The 20,785-nt window shown below is 38.5% G+C and overlaps 1 protein-coding gene across 1 annotated transcript; it reads right to left on the reverse strand.

The window, feature by feature from the left end:
- On the reverse strand, positions 1-19,022 carry RANGAP1 (Ran GTPase activating protein 1). Its single transcript, XM_063308248.1, has 16 exons — positions 18,894-19,022; positions 16,295-16,443; positions 15,827-15,954; positions 15,212-15,271; positions 13,887-14,066; positions 13,279-13,413; positions 12,173-12,331; positions 11,525-11,638; positions 10,307-10,406; positions 9,301-9,385; positions 8,034-8,214; positions 6,701-6,823; positions 5,393-5,495; positions 3,880-3,968; positions 2,801-2,922; positions 1-817 (listed from the first exon to the last, which is right to left on the reverse strand). The coding sequence occupies exons 2-16, from the start codon at positions 16,404-16,406 to the stop codon at positions 748-750; spliced, it is 1,761 nt and encodes a 586-aa protein (XP_063164318.1). The 5' UTR covers positions 16,407-16,443; positions 18,894-19,022; the 3' UTR covers positions 1-747.
- Positions 19,023-20,785: the final 1,763 nt, after the last annotated feature.

The raw sequence follows: 20,785 nt of genomic DNA on the forward strand, positions 1-20,785 counted from the left end.
TCAAAATTGACTACATTTATTCTGAACCAGTTCTATTTTAATTAGGCATGTTTATGTTTGTAAGGCAGTATCACTAACAGTCATTAGCAGGTCACCAGTAATCATCTTATTAGCAGAAATGTCAATGAGTAATGGTGAAGGATCCTACATGAAATATACTTGGTCAGAAAAATATGCTACATTGCTAGAGAAATGTAGCCTTACTACCAAGAGTAAGAAATAGTAAAAATAGTAATATTGTTTTAAGTCTTGTGGTGACCTACATCTGGAAGAAAAGAACACCCCCACTGGGCTCATAGCACAATGCACAAACAAGGAAGCTTCAGACCTTTTCTGTTCCCTCCAAAGAGGAGTCCAAGCGATATATTTGAAGATATTAGGTAAGTTCTAAACCTTGAGTACAATGAATGAGAAACAGAATCCCAGATTCAAAAAAGCAACCTGAGACAAAGCCAGCCGAGAAAAACAAAACAAAACAAAACAATCTCAGAGAAATGGGGGGGGGGAAAAGATTCTGGGGAAGGCAGAGTTCACTTTGAAACATACAGTTTAAAAACAACGAACAGCAACATAAAAAGCACATGGCAGAGTTCCTCAAAGTTTGTAACAGCAGAAGGCAGCCAGACATCCTATGCCTGAGTGACCAAAGCAGCACATTTTCCCCTGAAGGTTCTGGTGTCTTTGCTCTCCATCTCAGCGTGCTCTCCTGACAGTCTTTGGGTGAGGGGGTGTCCCATGCCCTGTGTGTTACAGCTGGTGGAGGGTCTGTAATAGCAAGTGCCGAGCAAAGGAGCAGGAATCCAACGCACGGTTAGGTCTGTGAAGATAAAACGGAAATGATGAGGGAATAAACTTCCTTCAGATGTTTCTTAAACTGCATTGAGTCAACAGATACTCTGAAGGGGGAGTACAAACTGCCATTCTGCCCAAGAAGAATTCTGAAACTTATCATAGACAAAAATTATTAGATATTTTAAAAAAAATGTTGAAGATTTACGTGATATCTAGGGAAACAGTGTATTTTGTAGTTTATATGAGGAGGCTGCTGTGGCCAGGAAAGATTTTGAGAGTTTAATATTTTGATATGAAACAATCTTGTGCAGCAAAAGTAAGAATTTATAACAAAAGAAAATTTCTCCAAAGGAGGAAACTGTCCATGACATCAGCAACCTTCATTTGTTAGCATGAGGGCCATTTTTTGTGTGTGTCAGAAGCAACTACCAAAGGCGCTTCTGTATTGAAAGGATTTGCAGGTGACATCACCGTTGCCCGGGGGACACCCAAGTGGGCTCCTTTCATGTCCCTGTTGTTTTCCCACCAAAGTGCTACCTATTTATCTATTTGCAGTTGCATGCTTTCGAACTACTAGTTTAGCAGGAGCTGAGACAAGTTGATGGGAGTTCACTCCTTCACGCAGCTTGCGCTCTCAGATTTCGAACTGCCAAGCTGCTGACCTTAATGGTCCTCTGACTCAGTGTCTTAACCACTGAGCCACCGCAGCCCCACCATGAATAAGCAAGACTATACATATGTAAGGATCAGGACCATGTAAGTTATAAGAAAAAAGAAGTAGTAAGCCATTTAGCCTTCCACAACTTTTTGTGTGTGACCTGAGCATCAGCTCCATTAGGAAATGCATTCATATTTCATGAAGCATGTGCTATACAAGCAGAGTAATAATACTGTTTGATTAATTACTTTGCATTAGAAAGCAAGATACATTGTGAAGAAAAATACAATTTCCAATATTTTTCCTGCATCAACCAGGAAACCCTCCACAGTATTTCACTGGAAGATTTTTGACTTTTTCTAACTTCTTTTGGATTGAAAAAAAATCTAGGATCATAGAATGTACATTCAGCACACAGAGGAAAAAAGAAGTCACTTCTTAATCTAAAAATGCCATATTAAATCCAGTTTTATTTATTCATTATCATGGCTTTAGTATCTTAAATATACAAGTGTGTTAATTTTAATTAAACACCACAGTTATTACAGTGGAGTACAAATTTTTTTTAAAGAAGTAGCTGTTTCTATAGTCTGACTTGTTCAAACTTATAGATTTGTGGATTTCCTTCCATCAGGATAACTACACATATTAAAGGGTCTTGCCCACAAAACTTCAAGCAATATTTACTTCTAAACCCAAAAACTGGGCTAACAAGTCAATGTCTCTATTTATTTATACGATTTCTATACTGCTTAACTCTGAAGGCTCCAAGTAGTATACCAATAAAAGTAATACAGTAATAAACATTAATATCACAATAAATCAATAATAGTATCATAAAAAAGCACTAAATATGATAATCACTATTCATAAGTGTCCCTCTAGAAAAGCCATGTTTTTACAAGTCTCTGGAAGGCCATGGGAGTAGAAGCCACCCTCACTTTGGGGAGCAAGTTATTCCACAGGAGGGGAGCCTCCCGCCACAGAGAACACCCACTTTCATGACCCCTTCCACCTCACCTTTTGATAGGTGAGGACCGTTAGCAGGATTTTCTGTTCACTCTGGTTCAGCAGGCAGAATCTAAATGGGAAAAGTGTTCGTGTAGACAGATACCCTGCTCCCAAGTCATAGAGGATTCAACAAGTAATAACAACACCTTGAATTACATTTAGAAACACACTGGGAGCAAGTACAGCTCCCATACAAGCACTGTTCTTTGACGGTGTCATGATTACCCATTATCTTTGCTCAGTTCAGGAATACTAATTCCTGTGAACTGGTAGGAAAATATAATTAGATTTTTTTTCTATAAGTATTGCTAGTTGTTCCACAGAGACCACAACACTCACTTTGTGACAAAGGCCAAGAGAATTGGGACAAGGGACTTGGGAAAATAATCCTGCTGGACCATGTGGTTTAGCGTCATTAGTGGGCCATAAAGACTTGGAACAGCCCTGATCTTCTCTTCACTCTGTAAGGTGAAAGGAAAAAAAGTAAGGTTCAAGGTAAGTTACTGTATCTAGGAGAGGCCAGCAACACTTACTTGGATAGCCTTCTAAATTCATACTCAGGTATCAGCAAAAATGTCTGTCTTTCACTGTTATCATTCCCACCACCTCCCATAACCACACACAGAATCCATTTTGTTCCACACTGCAAATATTCTGGCAGTCCTTCAGCAACCTTCCTAAATTCAGACACTGAGCTGGGATAACCCCATGTTCCTTTTTTTTTTTGCCTCCCAAAAGAATATGGTGTGATCCTACCATATTGATTCCATCTTCACAAAGGTGAACAGATAGAAGATAGAGTTTCCCATTAAGTTATTGCCTGAACACAGCAAGACTTGATCTTTGTCTTTCCAAATGTAATATTTGCATTTATTTATATATATATATCCCTTCTGCTATACTAAGAACAGAAAGAGCTACATCTGATTTAGAATATCCTGGTGTGATATAATGTCTAACAGACCCTGGGAACACAGAGGAAGGAACATGACTGTTACAGGAAGAAGCAGGGCCATTAATAGTTCTGCCTTAATTACTCTGGGTATAAGGTGAGCTGGACAATGATTTTGGCAAACTTTCAAGATTCTGTTACATGACCCTAATGATAAAGACCTTTCCAGAAATCCAAGCAGTTCTTGTTTCCTCAGTTTGCTGACCTCAATTGCTTAACCATTCTCCAGATCAGTGTATATCTAGTGTAATTAAGGCAGAGTTACTTTCACATAAATCTTTTCTGTAATGGCCCTGTTTCCTCCATTAACAGTTGTACTCCCTCCTCTGCGTTCCCAAGATCTGTTACACATTCCATCATACCTGGTATGAGATCTTCACCTACTTAACTTCTTGTGCTTTTTCGAATAAAAAATATATAATCAAGCCTCATAGCTGTCAGAAATCACCTGTCTCTGTCCTCTTACCTTTAACAATCCCATGTGAATCAAAAGACTTGTTATGAAAGCATCAGAATTGAAATTAGCTGATGAAAAAGCTTCTCTCATCAAAGCATCTAAAAAAGAACAGATTGTATTAGAAGCATGCAGACCCTAGTCCTTAGCATACTAAATTATTTGATTTTGGTCTACTACGTCCTATACTGTAGTCGAAGGGAAGACAGCTCATTTAGCATCACAATCCTAGTTTGGTAACAATTCCAAATATTTAAAAACAAACCCAAAGGGAAAAATAACTAGCTGCAATTCCTATTACTATGCGTATTATCTCAGGATGCAAGAGTATGAATTAAGTTGCTATTGTGAAAGGCAGCATGCCTTTATAGACATAAGTAAGTCTAATTTTAAATTGAGCTATTTTGTAAAACAATGCATACAGAGAAATGGGGTGGGAGGTGCAAAAAAATTGACAACTATACTTAATATGCATCTTAGTCTGCTGCGGAAATACACAATTTCTGTTAGCTGGAGATCTACACTGGCCTTTGCATAGCATGCCAAGAACCACAATCCAAAGGCGAGCAGGGCTTTTTAATGTTTATTTTGTTGAAATATGCTGCAGAATTTTCTTCTTCACCAGCAGATACCAACATGTTCTTTTAGCATTATGGCATCCTCTAATGATAAAGAAGACTAGTGTTTTCTTTTTTAATCAATGGAAGAGCAAGTGAGAATTAATATGAACAGCTAGGGACTTGCCCCCACCTTTTTCTTCCTTTGTGTCTGTAGACATTTAGGCCTTCAGAAACTTCAAATCCATTAAACTTCTCAAGAAACCAGAGGAAAATTGCCCAATTTGGGGGTGTAGGATGGGAGGGCAATTTAAAAGTACAAGGTGTAAAGCACCCATTTTGCCCCATAACCACACCAAATCCCCCAGAATGTCCAAAACTGTCAGACTGACCCACATTGGCAGTTATACCCACTTCCTGCTGGGTTGTGTGCAGCCCAGAGGCCATACTACATACAACCCTGTTCAGGAGGATGAACCTGAGGGACTTTGCCATACCTGGCCTCACCATGGAAGCTTGCTTAATTGTTCTAAGGAACAGACTTTTTTTGGGGGGGGGGGGCAGGGAGGTTAGTCTTTTATCTGTAGCAGCAATTAAGGGACAAGTTCAGCAAGGTGTGTGTGGTGAAAAAATGCAAAAACACTAGTGTCACATTGGGACAATATAAAGCTTCCAAACCATAGCAATTACATAATGGTTGTCCCACAGAAGCTAGTATTTGGCCCAATCTCTGTATGTTTGATCTCCTCAGCTGTAGCTGCAAGTCGCCAAAAGAAGAGAGTTTATTAAGAATCTGATTGCTACTGAACCCGATAGGTGTGTACATTTTATTTATTTACTTATTTTATTTATCAAATTTTTATCACCGCCCATCTCCCCCAGATGGGGGACCCTGGGTGTACATAGATGGATCTGCTTATATCATCATCCTGATTAAAGTTACGAGCCTTTGAACAAAAAAGACATACCTGTTGTTTCATTCACTGCTGTTTTTATCACTGCCTCATCTTTGAAGACAGAAGAGATCTTAAGGAAAACAGTAACAACTTTTTCTGTGTCAGATGTGTCCGTCTAGAAGAAATATAATATCACAATTAAATTTGCTAAGATATTTTGTCACAAGAAAGAACAAGTGGCCCATGCTGTTACTTACAGAATCTCAATCCATAACAACTGAAGCTGCATTCAGGTAGAAAGCATACTGTGCCAGGGGAAGGGAGGGAGGGAGGAAGGTTCATTCATTCATTCCTAGATATATAAGTACCAGAGACTTTTGGAGATTTTCTAATGCTATTTTATTGGTTGCATATAAAATCCTTACAAATAGCAATTTCCAACTGTAGCTTTGCAAAAGATGTAGGCAATTGGTATGACTGCAGCACTTTGGATTTGATTCCAAAGCAGTGTTTCAGTAGGCAGAGATGCAAACAGAACACTGGTCTACAATTCCATAAAACAGATGCATCTTTTTCCTGAATCCCAGAGCCTGCCTTGAAGACCTTTCTGGAGTCAGATCCGAAGTGCTGCATAGCCCTACCAATAACACTTTAAACCTACTTAGATAGCTTGCAAAGCTGCTATGTGATAATTGGGCTTAATACACATTTGAATTCTATTATCTGATAAGTTTACACTAAATCTGTTAAGTTAAATCTGATAAGTTTATGTATTGATATCAAATTCCTTTCTAGGAGTTCATTTGGGTAGGATTAGGTAGGTTCCAACTGACTTTTTGGAAACATTTTGACACAATAATGAAATATTCAGAATATTTCCATATATATAAAAAGGTAAAGGTTTCCCTTGACGTAGAGTCCAGTCGTGTCTGACTCTAGGGGGCGGTGCTCATCTCCGTTTCTAAGCCTTAGAGCCGGCGTTGTCATAGACACTTCTGGGTCATGTGGCCAGCATGACGACACGGAACGCCGTTACCTTCCCGCCGAAGCAGTACCTATTGATCTACTCACATTTGCATGTTTTCGAACTGCTAGGTGAGCAGGAGCTGGGACGAGCAATGGGAGCTCACCTCGCCGCGCGGTTTCGAACCGCTGACCTTCTGATCGGAAGCTCAGCGGTTTAACCCGCAGCGCCACCGCGTCCCTTCCATATATATATATTTGTATGTATGTATGTATGTATGTATTAAATAATAAAATAAAATAAAATAAAATAAGAGAGGAGACACCAGATGAAAGGAACAGAACTGCTGAGCAACTGGTAGTATTAGCCATGGTGCACATAAAAGTGTGTTTTGTGCGATATGAGCAGTGGCTTACCTGCTGAGTTATCAAAGTCGAACACTTGGAGCCAAGTCGCAACAATTTCTCTGGCGATGGGAAAGCTAGAAAGGTGCCAACATCAACAGGAGGGAGAGGAGGAGAGGATAATGGAGTAGAAGCCTGGAAGAAATCATCCTGAAAATTAGCCTTTGCCAGGAAATATAGAAAAAGTAGTAGCTGTGTAGCAGATGAGAAATGAGGGAAAGGGCAGTGTGGCAAAAGTGGATTCATTTGGACAGTAGTAGTATATCTTGTTCCAAGTTTATTTGGGGGATAAATACTCTTTAAGATCTTGTTGTCACCACCCCAAGGTGATAGAGTTCTAATCCTGAGGTTTGATCTTACTGTCACCTCTTTTATTTGTTCTTTCCTGCTAGCATAATTAGATGGGAGATAATATAATCTTTCTCTCATTCACTCACAGGACTAGTTATCATTAATAGTTATTTTATTTAGTAATAACTTTGTACAGCAAAGGATATGAAAAGCTGCCTCTTTTAAAAACAAGTCTTCTGTGCTTTTAGAAAGGTTGTTCAGCTAATCACAAGAGCAACCAGAATCTCTCTTCCCTTTAGATTTTTATATAATAGTTTCCTTCCTTTTCTTTTCCTGCTTTTTACCATGTTGAACTGTCAACTGCTACCTCTTCTCTTCTTGTCCCCCACCTCTAAATTCTGTTCACTTTCTGTCTGTGCTCCTAAAAGAAAGGGACCAATAACACTTTATTTGCATTACTTAAAATATACAGGCAGTTTTAAAACAAAACAGCCAGCATAGCTTGGATATGAACTTAGGAACACATTGCAGGAACAATATCTGCAGGAATCTGATCACTATATATGACATTTATTAGGAAAACTTAAACGTACATCACATTAATTGTACATTCTTATACTGTAGCCAAGTGGTTGAAGAAGAAAAAACATGAAATATATTCAAGTAAATATATTACTTGTAAATTTTATTTTTGGCTATTTTGGAAACGTAATAACTCAGAAGCATACACTTTCTTATATTAAGTCTCAAGGAAAAAAAGCAAAGCAAAATTAATTTAAGCAACTGTAGATGTATGCATTTGTTTTCATTAGACAGGCATACATAATTCCTTAAGGATAATTATCTGAAAAAGTCAGCAAGTATAAAACTGATAAATTTGTCTAGCAATGTATTACTTCAATATGTTAATTAATTATATGCAATGCTCATGAAAGTGAAAAAGAGACAATGAATAAACTGCCAGAAAAGCTTTCCAGTTGATGCCACCAGACATATCCCCAAATGCAGCAGTTTCTCCTCTTGTTTAAAAGTGGAAGAGCATGCTTATACCTACATGGTCCTCTAAGATTTTTTTAGGTGTAAGGGGTTCTTGTTCTCCCTGTCCCCTCTCCTGCACCTGAGGTGGCTCTTCCTCTTCTTCCTCCTCCTCCTCTTCTTCCTCCTCTTCCTCTTCCTCCTCTTCTTCCTCCTCCTCCTCCTCCTCCTCTTCCTCCTCATCTTCTCCTTCATCATCACTAGATGAATTTGCACAAGAATATAACTATACATACTTCTGGGAGACATATGCAAATATTTATTTCTGGTCAGCTTGTAGTCATCATTGCTAAATTGTACACATACACAAATAAAGAAATTAGATATCCAAAATACAGTAAGTCTTCTTATTGTCTACAAGGTCATTTCCTTATTCACAATGAGAAACAGTATTAAAACCAACCCAACTCCCCTTTCCCCTGTTGTGTGTGTGTTAGGAACACCAAATCTGGGCTGCAGAAATCCAGATGGTCACTAGCTGGGAGCAATGAGTTTGAATTTTCTGCATTTCTTTGTTGCCATCTAGTGTTTCAGATTTTTGCAGCACAGATCTGGTAGCCCTAGTGCATGAATGAGAGCAATTGACAGAAATACATGGAGGAATCCAAGATACTAAATGCAACTGTGCAGATATCATATATTTGAAAGGTTGCTGAAAGAGACAAGATTCTGATTTTTCCAACTTAAGAATTTTGGGGAGAATAAAATGTGGAACAGAATAATTTACTTTTTTTTAATCTTCCCAATCTCAAATTTTCTTACTGCAGATTGGAAAGAACTCTGGCAGCAGCTGAAACAAAGGGGTTTCTGACAACCCTGGAATGTAGCTCAGGCTGCACTCGGAAGGCTGGAGGTGAGACAGAAAGAACAATTTACAACAAGCTGTGTATTTCTCCACTTCTGCCAATGCCACATTGCAAATTAAACTTAAACCATATTACACAAGATCTGCACAGTGCATTTTATTTCACTTTTACTACCGAGGTTGTGCTGAGAGGCACTTAAACAAGCCTTGCAGCCATGAATATCCATCATATTAACAAATCATTTTCAGAGACTGTGTATATAATACAGTTTTTAAAGAATCAAACATCCAGGTCAAATAAAGACTCAGCATCAACTTATTTTCTGGCTTAATAAGAGTCCTGCGATGAAATTTATAAAATCAACAACAAAAGTGCTAGTGCACACTGAGCTTAATTGCTGCTGAATAAGTAGCTATTTCACACATTAAATTATTTAGAAATTGTAATAGCCAATTATTGCAGAGTCTGTTTGTATCTTACCTCAGGGAGCCTAAGACCTCTGCCATGTTGAAGCCTTCAAGAATCTCCTGGAGCTGTTCACAGCCTTCTTCCCCAAAACAATTGCCTTTGACAAGAATAAAAGCATATATTAAGAGAACTCCAAAGCTTTTGAAAGATAGCTTGTCTTGCAGTACAAAAGACCTTTTGAAAAGCTCTGTGTTCTCATATGGAGAACTGGGTAAAACTGCTAAAGCTTTAATATCATATTTGAATGAAAAACTTTATAAAGTTGATGGAACATAGTCATTGATTTAGCAACACTACACATTTGTTGTTAAAGAAAATACTCATAATATCTTGTGCTTATCACTGTAAAGCCTCTGAAATCAATTGACTCAGCTAGGATGGGCAATCTGTGGTCTGGAGATTGCATGTGCACATCTTTTAGTATCTCCAGAGTCCATGCTGCCAAATTGCATAGGTGCTGTTTCCTACCAATATTCAGGTTAAAAACAAAACAGTGTGCACACCTAACAGTTTTAAAAACCCAAGGCCCCTTACTCCTAACAAACATAGGAACATACTGGCCTTGCTCATATACTGTGACAGCATTCATTGTGACTTTTGGCTGCAGAAAACTTGCTTAGTTTGGGCCATTATTGTGTTTTCACAAACACCAAGCCTGCCCACAAAACATAGCTGTCAAGCTAAAGCTGTTTCCTGTCCAGCCTCTGAGAAAAAGTCAATAAATCTACCTAGGAATAAGACTTGCATAAATTTAGGAACTATGGTTAATCCTGTGGTCCATTATCACTTAGGATGAGATTATGGATTTAGGGAAACTAGAAGACCAGGTACCCAGTGGCAGTTGGTAAAAGGAAGGTGTGGAACAGATCATGAATTGAGAATCTGTGGGAAGCTCAGCTGAAAGAGAATGAACTTGAGGAAGAGGAGGGAATTTAGACCTAACCAGCCAACAGTTTGGTTGCAGATTTTTAGCTACTAAAAACAGCATTATCAACCACAGCACAATCCCATACAGTACCATTGAGATCTAACTTCACTAGCTCTGACTTGTCCTCAGTAGCCTCAGCAATTATTAGTGCAGCATCTAGCTTTATCTCACAGAATGATAAGTTGAGTTCCTAGAAAGCAGAAAGTAAGGATTTGTAAGGATACTTGTGTTAGGAAGAACACAAGAAATATTTTTATGTGGGCTCATGGCACCTATAATTCATATTATCCAGAATCCCAAAAATCAGTAATGGGGGAAGCAAGAAGATGGTTAGATTACAAATAATAATTTCTGAAGACTGCAAATAATGCTTAATTGACTGCTTAATTTGATTTCATTTTTGATTCACTGCTATTATAGATCAAGGGTGAGTGAACTATGTCCCTGAATGGCATGTGACTTATAAAATGTAGCTGGAGGGAGCCCCCATTCTTTTCACTAGCCATCAGGAAATGGATTGTTTTTTCTTCCTGTTGCTATTAATGACATAAAACTAAACGATCTGTGGTTAACCCCAACCCTAATCAACAGGGAAACCAGATGGCAGCAGCAACTGATAATTTGCAGTGGGTGGCTGTGAAGGAGGGGTTGAAAGTGATGTGAGGATGTGCATGTGGCTCTGATATATGCATGCAAATATGCTGCCCCAGCCTGGCAACCTATTCAGCTTTAGGATTTAAAAGGTTTTTATTTTAGACTTGAACATGTTGCCCTTTTTTCCAATTTAATAAAAAATAGACACAAAATTTACCTTGAACAGAATGTACACCATTCTCTAACTTCATCAAGTAGCTTGACAAAACTGAAATATTTATAAATGCTTGGTGTTTTTACTTAACTTACAACTCATGACTATATCTTTAGCTTTAAGATGGATGGTAACCATAAGTATAATTTTAGGATTTAAAAACCATAATTTTAGGATTTAAGTTCAGGCTTCTGATCTTTGGTTTCACAAAATACAAGAAAGTATTTCATATTTATATGATCTCTAATAAACCTTTATTTATAACTCAGAAGATGTTATGCTCTGGTCCCTCCCTAACCAACAAATCTAGGAAATCAACTGGCTCTGCTGATGCGGGCTTGGGCCATAGCTTCAGAGCAAGATTGCTCTTTACTTTTCTTCACTGCATGCTGGGCACAACGAAAAATCCCCAATAAACATATTTATATCAGCCATAATTTAGTTTGTCTCATAGTATACAATAGTAATGTACAAAGAAAGGATTAAAGTGTGGCCAATACCTTTAGTTTATGAAGGCCTTCACTAACAGCTTCAGCAATTGCAACTGCACCTTTTGAACGCACCAGGCAATCACCAAAGTTGATTATTTCCACTTGGCGGAGTTTCTTTAGGGTCTGAGTAAAACAGAGAAAATAATGCAGACCTAATTCAACCCTGACAGAGTGCTTCCTCTTAAAAACATAACAGAGCTATACCGAATCAGATTTATTGAATCCAGCATTTCACAGGAGTTCATGAACAATTCTTGGGTACAAGTGTTTTCTCATATCTGTGTTCTCTATTAAGGAATTTAGAGGCAGACTACTACTGATAGAATATATAGCTAAAATGGTACCCTTACTCTTCATGAATTTCTCTAATCCCATTTTAAAATCTTCCCAGGGATGGTCAGTCTTGTATTTTAAGTTAGCAAATTCAACAGTGTTACCCAAACCCTCCAAATTGCTATCTCACATCCAGTAACATATAAAGAAACTTAAGAACATACATTGGCCAAAATCCAAACTGTTGTTTTCTGTTCTCTAACCAGTTATTGATCCATTTTACTTCACAACTGCTGTTCTATATTTGAATCCAAATCAATATTAATGTAGGAATCAGTATTAATATAAAAAAGCATGACCAAATTAGTACTGAAAGGTACTTACTTCTGCCATAGCCACAGCTCCCTTCTCAGAGAAAGTGTTATCATTCAAATTAATCATTCTCAGCAAGGGATTGACAGCAAAGGACTGAGCTAAGGCTGTAATTCCTGGATGATTAATTCCATTCTGTGGCATATGAACTTCTTCCAAAGTCCCAATAACCTGAGAAGCAAGATAGTACAGAAGGCTATTGTTCAAAAAGCAGTAAAAAGACTTTTTCCTAATAACTGTATGTTTCTCTACACCCTATTTAAACTCTTCATACACGGTAAGGCAAATATCACTTATTCTAATCTAAAACAGTGGAATTCAGAAGCTATTTTGAAGCCTAGAGTTTGCTTTTAGAGTCTCAACAGAGTGCAGTGCATGATCATTTTAATAAAATTTTTTAAAAAAATTAAGTACAATAATCAGCTTCTTTTTCTCATACTCCTACTTGATTTTTTCTGTACTTTACATGTTACTTACACCAAAAGCATGATGGGATGAGTATACATAGATATGTACCTAACTTCTTAAATATACTCAGATTTATCGATAAAAAGGAGTTTCAGAGACCTTCTTCTTGTAGAGCTCAATTTGCCAGTCTCCCTCAGAAACCCATATGACCATTAAACAAGAATCTAAAAACAGTCTAAATGCAGAGCAAATATCCTAACAAAAGTGTTAAGATAAAGTTTTCTATGCTTGCTTTTCTACTAAATTTCCCCTACAATTGCTTGGATACGACTACTGTTTGTTGAAACAGAATACAGAACAATAGGCTTGTACTCAGGTAGGGTGGCTGGGCCAAACTTGCTGCACTACAATGATCAAACGATACTGCAGCAATGGCACTTTTGTATTAATATGATGTCCCAATTTGTTGAATCCTCCATACACAGTACATTCTGGAACTGGTTGTTTCTCCAGAGACACTGTCCACTGCTACAAAAGTAGCACCAAAGCCATGAGCTAGTAGCAACTTAATGTACAACAAATCAGAGTTGGAGCATAAGAGGAATATTCATGTTCTTCAGAACACACATCTTAACAAGGCTCAGACTCCCTTCCTATTTGCCAATTACACATAACTGTTTAAGGGGTAAGACTCTGCTTCTTGTACTCACTGTGAATGCCTCAGCAAGAGAAATTGCACCATCATTTTCCAGACGGTTCCTGCCAGCCACAAATACTTTCAGAGCCAACGGCTTGCCTTGAGCACTTGATTTCCTGTAGCATTCTTTCAGCGCTCCTGCTAAGATCTTAAGAAAAAGCAATGTTTACATTGCTAAGGTGTCAATTCTCCATGCATACAAGGAACAAATTATTTAAACTGCAGTTTTATATACATAATACCAACACTGCTAGTAATATTATGCTCTAGTGAACTCTACTCCCAACTGTAACATCACAAAATAATAATTTGGGTTAGGAAGATGGCATGAATCTAATGTGTATACTCAACTTAGATTTCTCTGTGTGGGAGACAGGGTGACAGATTATTTCCTAACAAAGCAGAGCTTGAGTTCCCTCTAGAACGTTCTATGGCAGGCTAAGAATAAGCCAGTATATTTTTCTTTAGAGTAAGTGAAGCTGACTTCCCAATCAGCTTGTGAGGCTTTGTAAGGCAACAATCTATAGCAATACATCACGTGCATAGAAACAAATCACAAGAGAAGCTGGAAGCCAAACATTCTGTTATCCACTTCATAAAGATCCAGGAAATGTCTTTTACCTTGCCACCACCAATGCCCATGCCACAGTTGTTTAACTTGAGTTCCTGCAGAGTAAAACAGGCAGGGCTCTTCAGCAATGCCTCAAATCCACGCACTCCATCTGGTCCAAAGGCATTATCACTCAGATCCAGCTCTATAAGTTGGCAGCCAGCAGAAATGAGGGCTTCTCCAAGAGAAATCTGACAAATGATAAAAGATAGGACAAAATCCCTTCTTTTACAGAAGATATTTTGTTCAAAGCTGGTAGTATTGTTTTGCTTCTTGATGTATCATTTCAAGTTATACCAAGTGGAACATACAATGAAACTCTGTACAGTATCCCTAAATTATATATAGCTTTTTTTTTAAATTATCCTGTCTTTATTATTTTTATATAACTGAAGACAGCAAACATACCTAATACACCTGCCTCCTATATCCCCCACAACAACAACCCTGTGAGGTAAGTTGGGCTGAGAGAGAGAGTGACTGGCCCAAAGTCACCCAGCTGGCTTTCATGCCTAAGACGGGATTGGAACTCACAGTCTCCCGGTTTCTAGCCTGGTGCCTTAACCACTGGACCAAAAGAATATACTTAAGCTCCTGTACAAAAATGTGGTAAAAAGGAAAAAATTGATAGAAAATTATCCTAGGCATCCTTACGCAGGAATAAGCCACAAATGAACTTTCCTCTGAGTAAGCATACCTACAAATAGGCTGGATTCGTGAATAAGTTTCATTCATCATCAGCTGATCTGAAGGCTCCTTCTCATTCACAAAATAGAAAAAAACGTAGGATAATAAATCATGTCTTAGTATATAATATGTAAACTCAGCCTTTCTCTCTCTCAAATCCATGACAGCCCATTTCACAATTTAAAGTCATACTATCTGAGTTTTAATTTAAAAACGTCTGTTCATTTCTTTCCTTAGCCTGCTTAGAAAAACAAGACAACTCATTCCTTCTACAATATTTCTTCTTAAACGTATGACCTATAATGCTGCCTTGAACTGAATTAGACAGTTATTTGTTTACATGACCTACTCTGATTAGCAGCAGCCTCAGCCAATGATCTTCTTTGCCTTCCTACTGAGAAATCTCTTGACTGGAAATAACAAAGAACTGAACCTGGGACATCTTCACAAAATATCATATACACTACATTACTGATTTATCATCACTCCCCAAATGTTCTTTTGGTTGGCCCTTGCTTCCATCTAAAACCTCTGTAGAAAATCAGCATACTGCTGTCTTGCTGAGCACTAATTTCAGATGATGCTCCCACACTTCAGCATTAGAAAAATCTCATGCTAATAACAGTAAACAGTTATATATTGCACATACCAAAGCAGCGGGAATCTCAGACCTCAGCCTTCCGGTGAACATATCACTCCAATGACACCTCTAGAACAACATACGTATTATAAATGTGGTAAAAATCATAGAAGATATATAGTAAACTGTGTTTCTCTATGAGGTCCTTTGTAAACAATATGCGTAACTACAAAAATGGCTATATGGAGGGTTTTTTTTGTTCAATACGGAAAAATTATTTGTGATATGTGAAAATTCGGAAGCCGACACAATCACCAAGTTCCAAACAGTGCATGCATTTATTTATGCTATTTGCTCAAACATGGAACACCAGCTTGCACACACATATTTTAATAAGAGTCAAAGCAGTATCACTCACAATTTCATAGGATTTGAGCAATGCCAACCTAAATGACTCTAAAACACAATACATCTATGGCACAGAGTGGTGCGTATGAGAGATATATGACAGAGTACGCAGAGTTGAGAGTTAATGTTATTTATAATATGAAAATCAGTAAGACCCTATAAAATGTTTCTTATGCTTGCCAATAGCAAGCTTATCCTTCAAACAAGTCAAAGTGTTGATGAATTTAAGGTATAATTCCATTATTATGCAAAACAATCAGCCATCAAAATTCTCACCTTGAGCTGAGATTTCTTCTCCAGAGCCTTGGCAATGACCTTTGCTGCTTCAACCCCCACAGTATTGCCTTCCAGACACAGGGCTTCTATCCCATCAAACTCCTCAATCTCTTTAATCACCTCTTTAGCTGCAGAGATAAGCAGAATACTTCTGTACTCCAACCCAAACTGCATCTATTCTCCCTTATAATTCCACCTCACAGTCTTATTGCCTCTCCACCAATCATGCCATCCCTTCCTTTTTATCTTAAAATTTTGCATCCTTTACCAAAATGGCTTAAAGCAAAATAACAGATTCCTGATTGCTGGTTCACATTCACACCATTATCCACCATGAAATCTATGATCATTCTCCAGAAGTCATTTAGGATTTTGGAGTGTTATAATATATGCTTTTGTTTTATATAAAGAAGCTGTGCAAAAGTAATACATCTGCTCAATGAAACAATCAACAGCAAGTCCTCTTACCATCTTCTGCAGTATTGAGTTTCAGACTCTTGCCTTTAAAACTCAGCTGCCCTCCTCCCACTTGGGTTTTAGCAAGTGATTCTGCAAGCTTAGTTATATCTTCTGATGCCATTTTTTGACTGTGCCAACTGTTGCAGATGGGAAAGATGCTGGAAAGGAAGAGAGAAATAACTGAGTGGGTGAGAGATATAAAAATTAGCCTCTTTTGACTCCCCCCTGTTCTCTTCTTTTGGTATAGCATAACAAGAGGAAGCTAAAGATTGTTATTGTATAGGTTCTATGGCTTCATAGTTATTGATTTTTTTTGCTACTTACCAGAAAAAAAGAAAGTGAAGAAAAGAGAGCAAGAGTTAAATTGTTGATGTAATGACCTATAAAAATGCCAAGTGTAATAGACTAATAATTTCTAATTACCTTACATGACAATATGCCACAGAAGAGCATTACTGAACAGTTTAATACCAGGCTGAAAGCTTGCTGTGAAGATAACAATGCCTGTTCTGATCAGGCAAAACCAGCCAGGCCATTTCACCCAAAAAAATTACTCAGCTTACCACATGCTACTTAACATCATTAACAGCAAACACTACCACCCTGCTTCTGCATAAATAATGCAGCTTGCCTTAAGTTTTGGTGTCAGCACATTTCAAGCAAGGATGGATAGTACAGGACAGAGGACGTACTAGGGCAAGGAAGGTCTCACACAGATTAGTTGGACAGCAGAATTCACCATCCAGAAAAGCCCAGATCGACCTTTTTTAAAAAGTCAATTCTACATTCATTCCACAAAGTTTAATTCCTTCTTATTTCTAGTTTCTATCTAACCTATTTTATATACAAGCCTAAGCAAGGAACTATTCATAAGCATAAAAAGCAAACTTTTTAAGATTAAAAGGGGGAAGGGAAACAGAATTATGAACAGGGAGTTTTCTATCAGCCTTCTTTTTTCTTCAGTAATTTATACTGAATTTCAGTTTGCAGCAATGACTTTGCTTGCTTATTTCTGAAAGAAAGATCACTTTCTCATTTTTTTAACTGGATTGACACGTTGTCTTACAGATCTAAATATACCTCTTGGCATTAATATTCTCTTAACCACTTTTTAGCCACCTTGTTTTAACACAAATTGTTTAAAATGTTGTGTTAACATACTCTTTTCAGCTCTAAAATATGGAATATTCAGGCGTTCATCAGATAAGATAAGTTAAGATAAGATAAGCATTTCATTCTGTTATACATAGGGTTGCCATGAGTCATAAATGACTCGATGGCAACTAACAACAACATAACAACATCAAATTAATGCACTAACATGTATTGGTTGTTTGAGAAATAGCATACCAGTATCCAAGACAAAGTATAAAATTAGCTGAGGCAGGATTGTAGTCTTCTTGAAAGGACTGTTTTCCAGTTTGTAAGAATGTTGGACCCAGCTTTGCTCTTGAACAATCTTACAGTGGCAATTATCACTTTGTGCACAAGTTTGACTCTTTTTTAAAGGGAAAGAAAAAAAATCTGACAACTATCAAAGGGCCCTTATTACTTTTACGTGCACTGAAAAAAAATTGGAAACATCAACTGAATGTAAATTCTGCAGATTTGGTATTATTCAATTACTGACTTCTGTTTATTTTCTCAGTACATTTCAGATTCTTCTTCAAACCTTGAAATAATTTGGAAATGGAAAATTTAAAAATTCCATGTTTTCCTGAGCCTGTTTACTAATGTCTTCTGTACCTTCTGATCAACAGAAATCTTTTGGATTGTAGTACCCTGGCAGTATTAGTTTGTATCCCAGAAAGGCTTCCTCTTTATATGATGTTTTGCCATCAGCTTCTCTCCACTTCTGGAACCACTGCATTCTTTTTTTTTTAGTGGTCAGCTGAAGAGTATCAACTTTTTCACTAGAAAGAATCCAAAAGTGTTACAGAAATCTTTGTTGTTCTATCCTTATTATTCCTCACTGTTATAGAACTCTCCATATTGGTACACGTTATAATCTTGCTTATTAATCTTTGCTCAGCTAATCTAGTGACATCTGGAACCAGCTCAGTTTTTTCCCTTATTCTCCTATAAGCAACGGTAAGTTTTAAAAAAGTAAATGAAATAGCGACGGAGAAAAAAATGCACTCATTACCGAAGTCCTTTCCGAAATCCCAGTTCGTATGCACGCACAGGATTTACATAACCCAACCTAATCTCTTTGGCCAGGCTGGCCTCACTAGTAAAGAGCAACGAGGGCGTGACGTCATACAGGGGAGAGAACAGGCTGGTTTTTGGCAGGAAAACCTATCAGTACGAGGGAGGTTTGACCAGCGTCGGGTCCGGTTGCCCAAGAACGTCTTTCGTTCCTCAGCCCCATCACCCGCGACACGTGTACAGGGGAGCTACAGACATACCCCTACACGTGCAGCCCAGGGAGCAAGACGGAAGTGCCTCCTTCCTCCCACATAATACGGTGCCTTCCGTGCCCCGGCAGGCGTAGTCAGAACCGAGGGGAAGGAGGAGCGAAGCCACCCCCAACTTACCAACGACCCTCGAATAAATCAAGCCAATCAACTGCCCACCCTTGTGCGCGCGAAGAGCCGCGTCCGCCTACCTGGGAGCGTCGGATCTCACTTGTCACGTTGGACCCGCTACGGCCACCGCAGCCTCCCAAGATGATGGCGTTAAGGGAGGCGGAGGATTTGAAAGCCGGCAGTTTTGTTTCCCGGGTTGTGATTCGCTCCGTGGCCTCTTGCGTTTGCTCAGGGCGGCTTTCCCCTCCTCTTTATGCTCCTCCTTTCTTGCAAAGCCTCTGAGGTAATTGTAGCGCAAGGGCGGAGACGGTGAAAAGAGGTCATAATTTTGTGTTGCACGGCGCAGTTTGCCCACTCGCTCGGCACCGCACAGTATCCTGGGAGTTGTAGTTAATTTTAACGTAAAATGTATTAGGAAATGTTAATTGTTTTCTTTTCTTTTTTTACTTAATGGAGGGATGTGTTGCTAGAAGGAGCGAGATAAATGTGTGTAGGAGAGTGTTGGATCAGAAAAGTAGTTTTTGTTAATAAGGTTGTTACCTGGTTTCTAGTATATTCTCCATCTTAGACATCTGTGTAATATGCAGAAATGTTACAGCCTTATTTCTATGTCTGGAAATGCACCACATTCGTAATTTTATATTGGATTAATTTTGAAAAAAGTTAGAAAGAAAGTTTATTGCACATTTGTTGAAAACATTTCCTAAAGTGAATATTTTGAACTATGAATTATTTTTAATAAATATGGAAAATAGGAGAACAGTATATGATGGAAGTAAAGCATGCATACCAATTAATGGAATGGTTGAGCAGTGAGCAAGGAGAAAGAGGATGTGCAATGGAGAAATGGTTAGAGACATGAATTGTGTGTACAATATCTTTTGTGTGCAGACAATGCCATACTCTTGGCTGTGAACCAAAATTATTTGCAGCAAGTGTTAGATTGAATAATGCAATGAGGAATAGGAGAGTGAAAAACTGCATTGAAGAAGGTTGTTGTTGTTTATTTGTTTAGTCGCTTCCGACTCTTCGTGACTTCATGGACCAGCCCACGCCAGATCTTCCTGTCGGTTGTCAACACCCCCAGCTCCCCCAGGGACGAGTCCGTCACCTCTAGAATATCATCCATCCATCTTGCCCTTGGTCGGCCCCTCTTCCTTTTGCCCTCCACTCTCCCTAGCATCAGCATCTTCTCCAGGGTGTCCTGTCTTCTCATTACGTGGCCAAAGTATTTCAGTTTTGCCTTTAATATCATTCCCTCAAGTGAGCAGTCTGGCTTTATTTCCTGGAATATGGACTGGTTTGATCTTCTTGCAGTCCAAGGCACTCTCAGAATTTTCCTCCAACACCACAGTTCCAAAGCATCGATCTTCCTTCTCTCAGCCTTCCTTATGGTCCAGCTCTCGCAGCCATATGTTACTACGGGGAACACCATTGCTTTAACTATGCGGACCTTTGTTGTCAGTGTGATGTCTCTGCTCTTAACTATTTTATCGAGATTGGTCATTGCTCTTCTTCCAAGGATTAAGCGTCTTCTGATTTCCTGACTGCAGTCAGCATCTGCAGTAATCTTCGCACCTAGGAATACAAAGTCTTTCACTGCTTCTACATTTTCTCCCTCTATTTGCCAGTTATCAATCAAGCTGGTTGCCATAACCTTGGTTTTTTTGAGGTTTAGCTGCAAGCCAGCTTTTGCACTTTCTTCTTTCACCTTCATCATAAGGCTCCTCAGTTCCTCTTCGCTTTCAGCCATCAAAGTGGTATCATCTGCATATCTGAGATTGTTAATGTTTCTTCCAGCGATTTTAACTCCAGCCTTGGATTCCTCAAGCCCAGCATGTCGCATGATGTGTTCTGCGTACAAGTTGAATAGGTAGGGTGAGAGTATACCGCCCTGCCGTACTCCTTTCCCAATCTGAAACCAGTCCGTTGTTCCGTGGTCTGTTCTTATTGTTGCTACTTGGTCGTTATA

Source organism: Candoia aspera, chromosome 7, assembly GCF_035149785.1.
Source record: "Candoia aspera isolate rCanAsp1 chromosome 7, rCanAsp1.hap2, whole genome shotgun sequence".
Taxonomy (NCBI): domain Eukaryota; kingdom Metazoa; phylum Chordata; class Lepidosauria; order Squamata; family Boidae; genus Candoia; species Candoia aspera.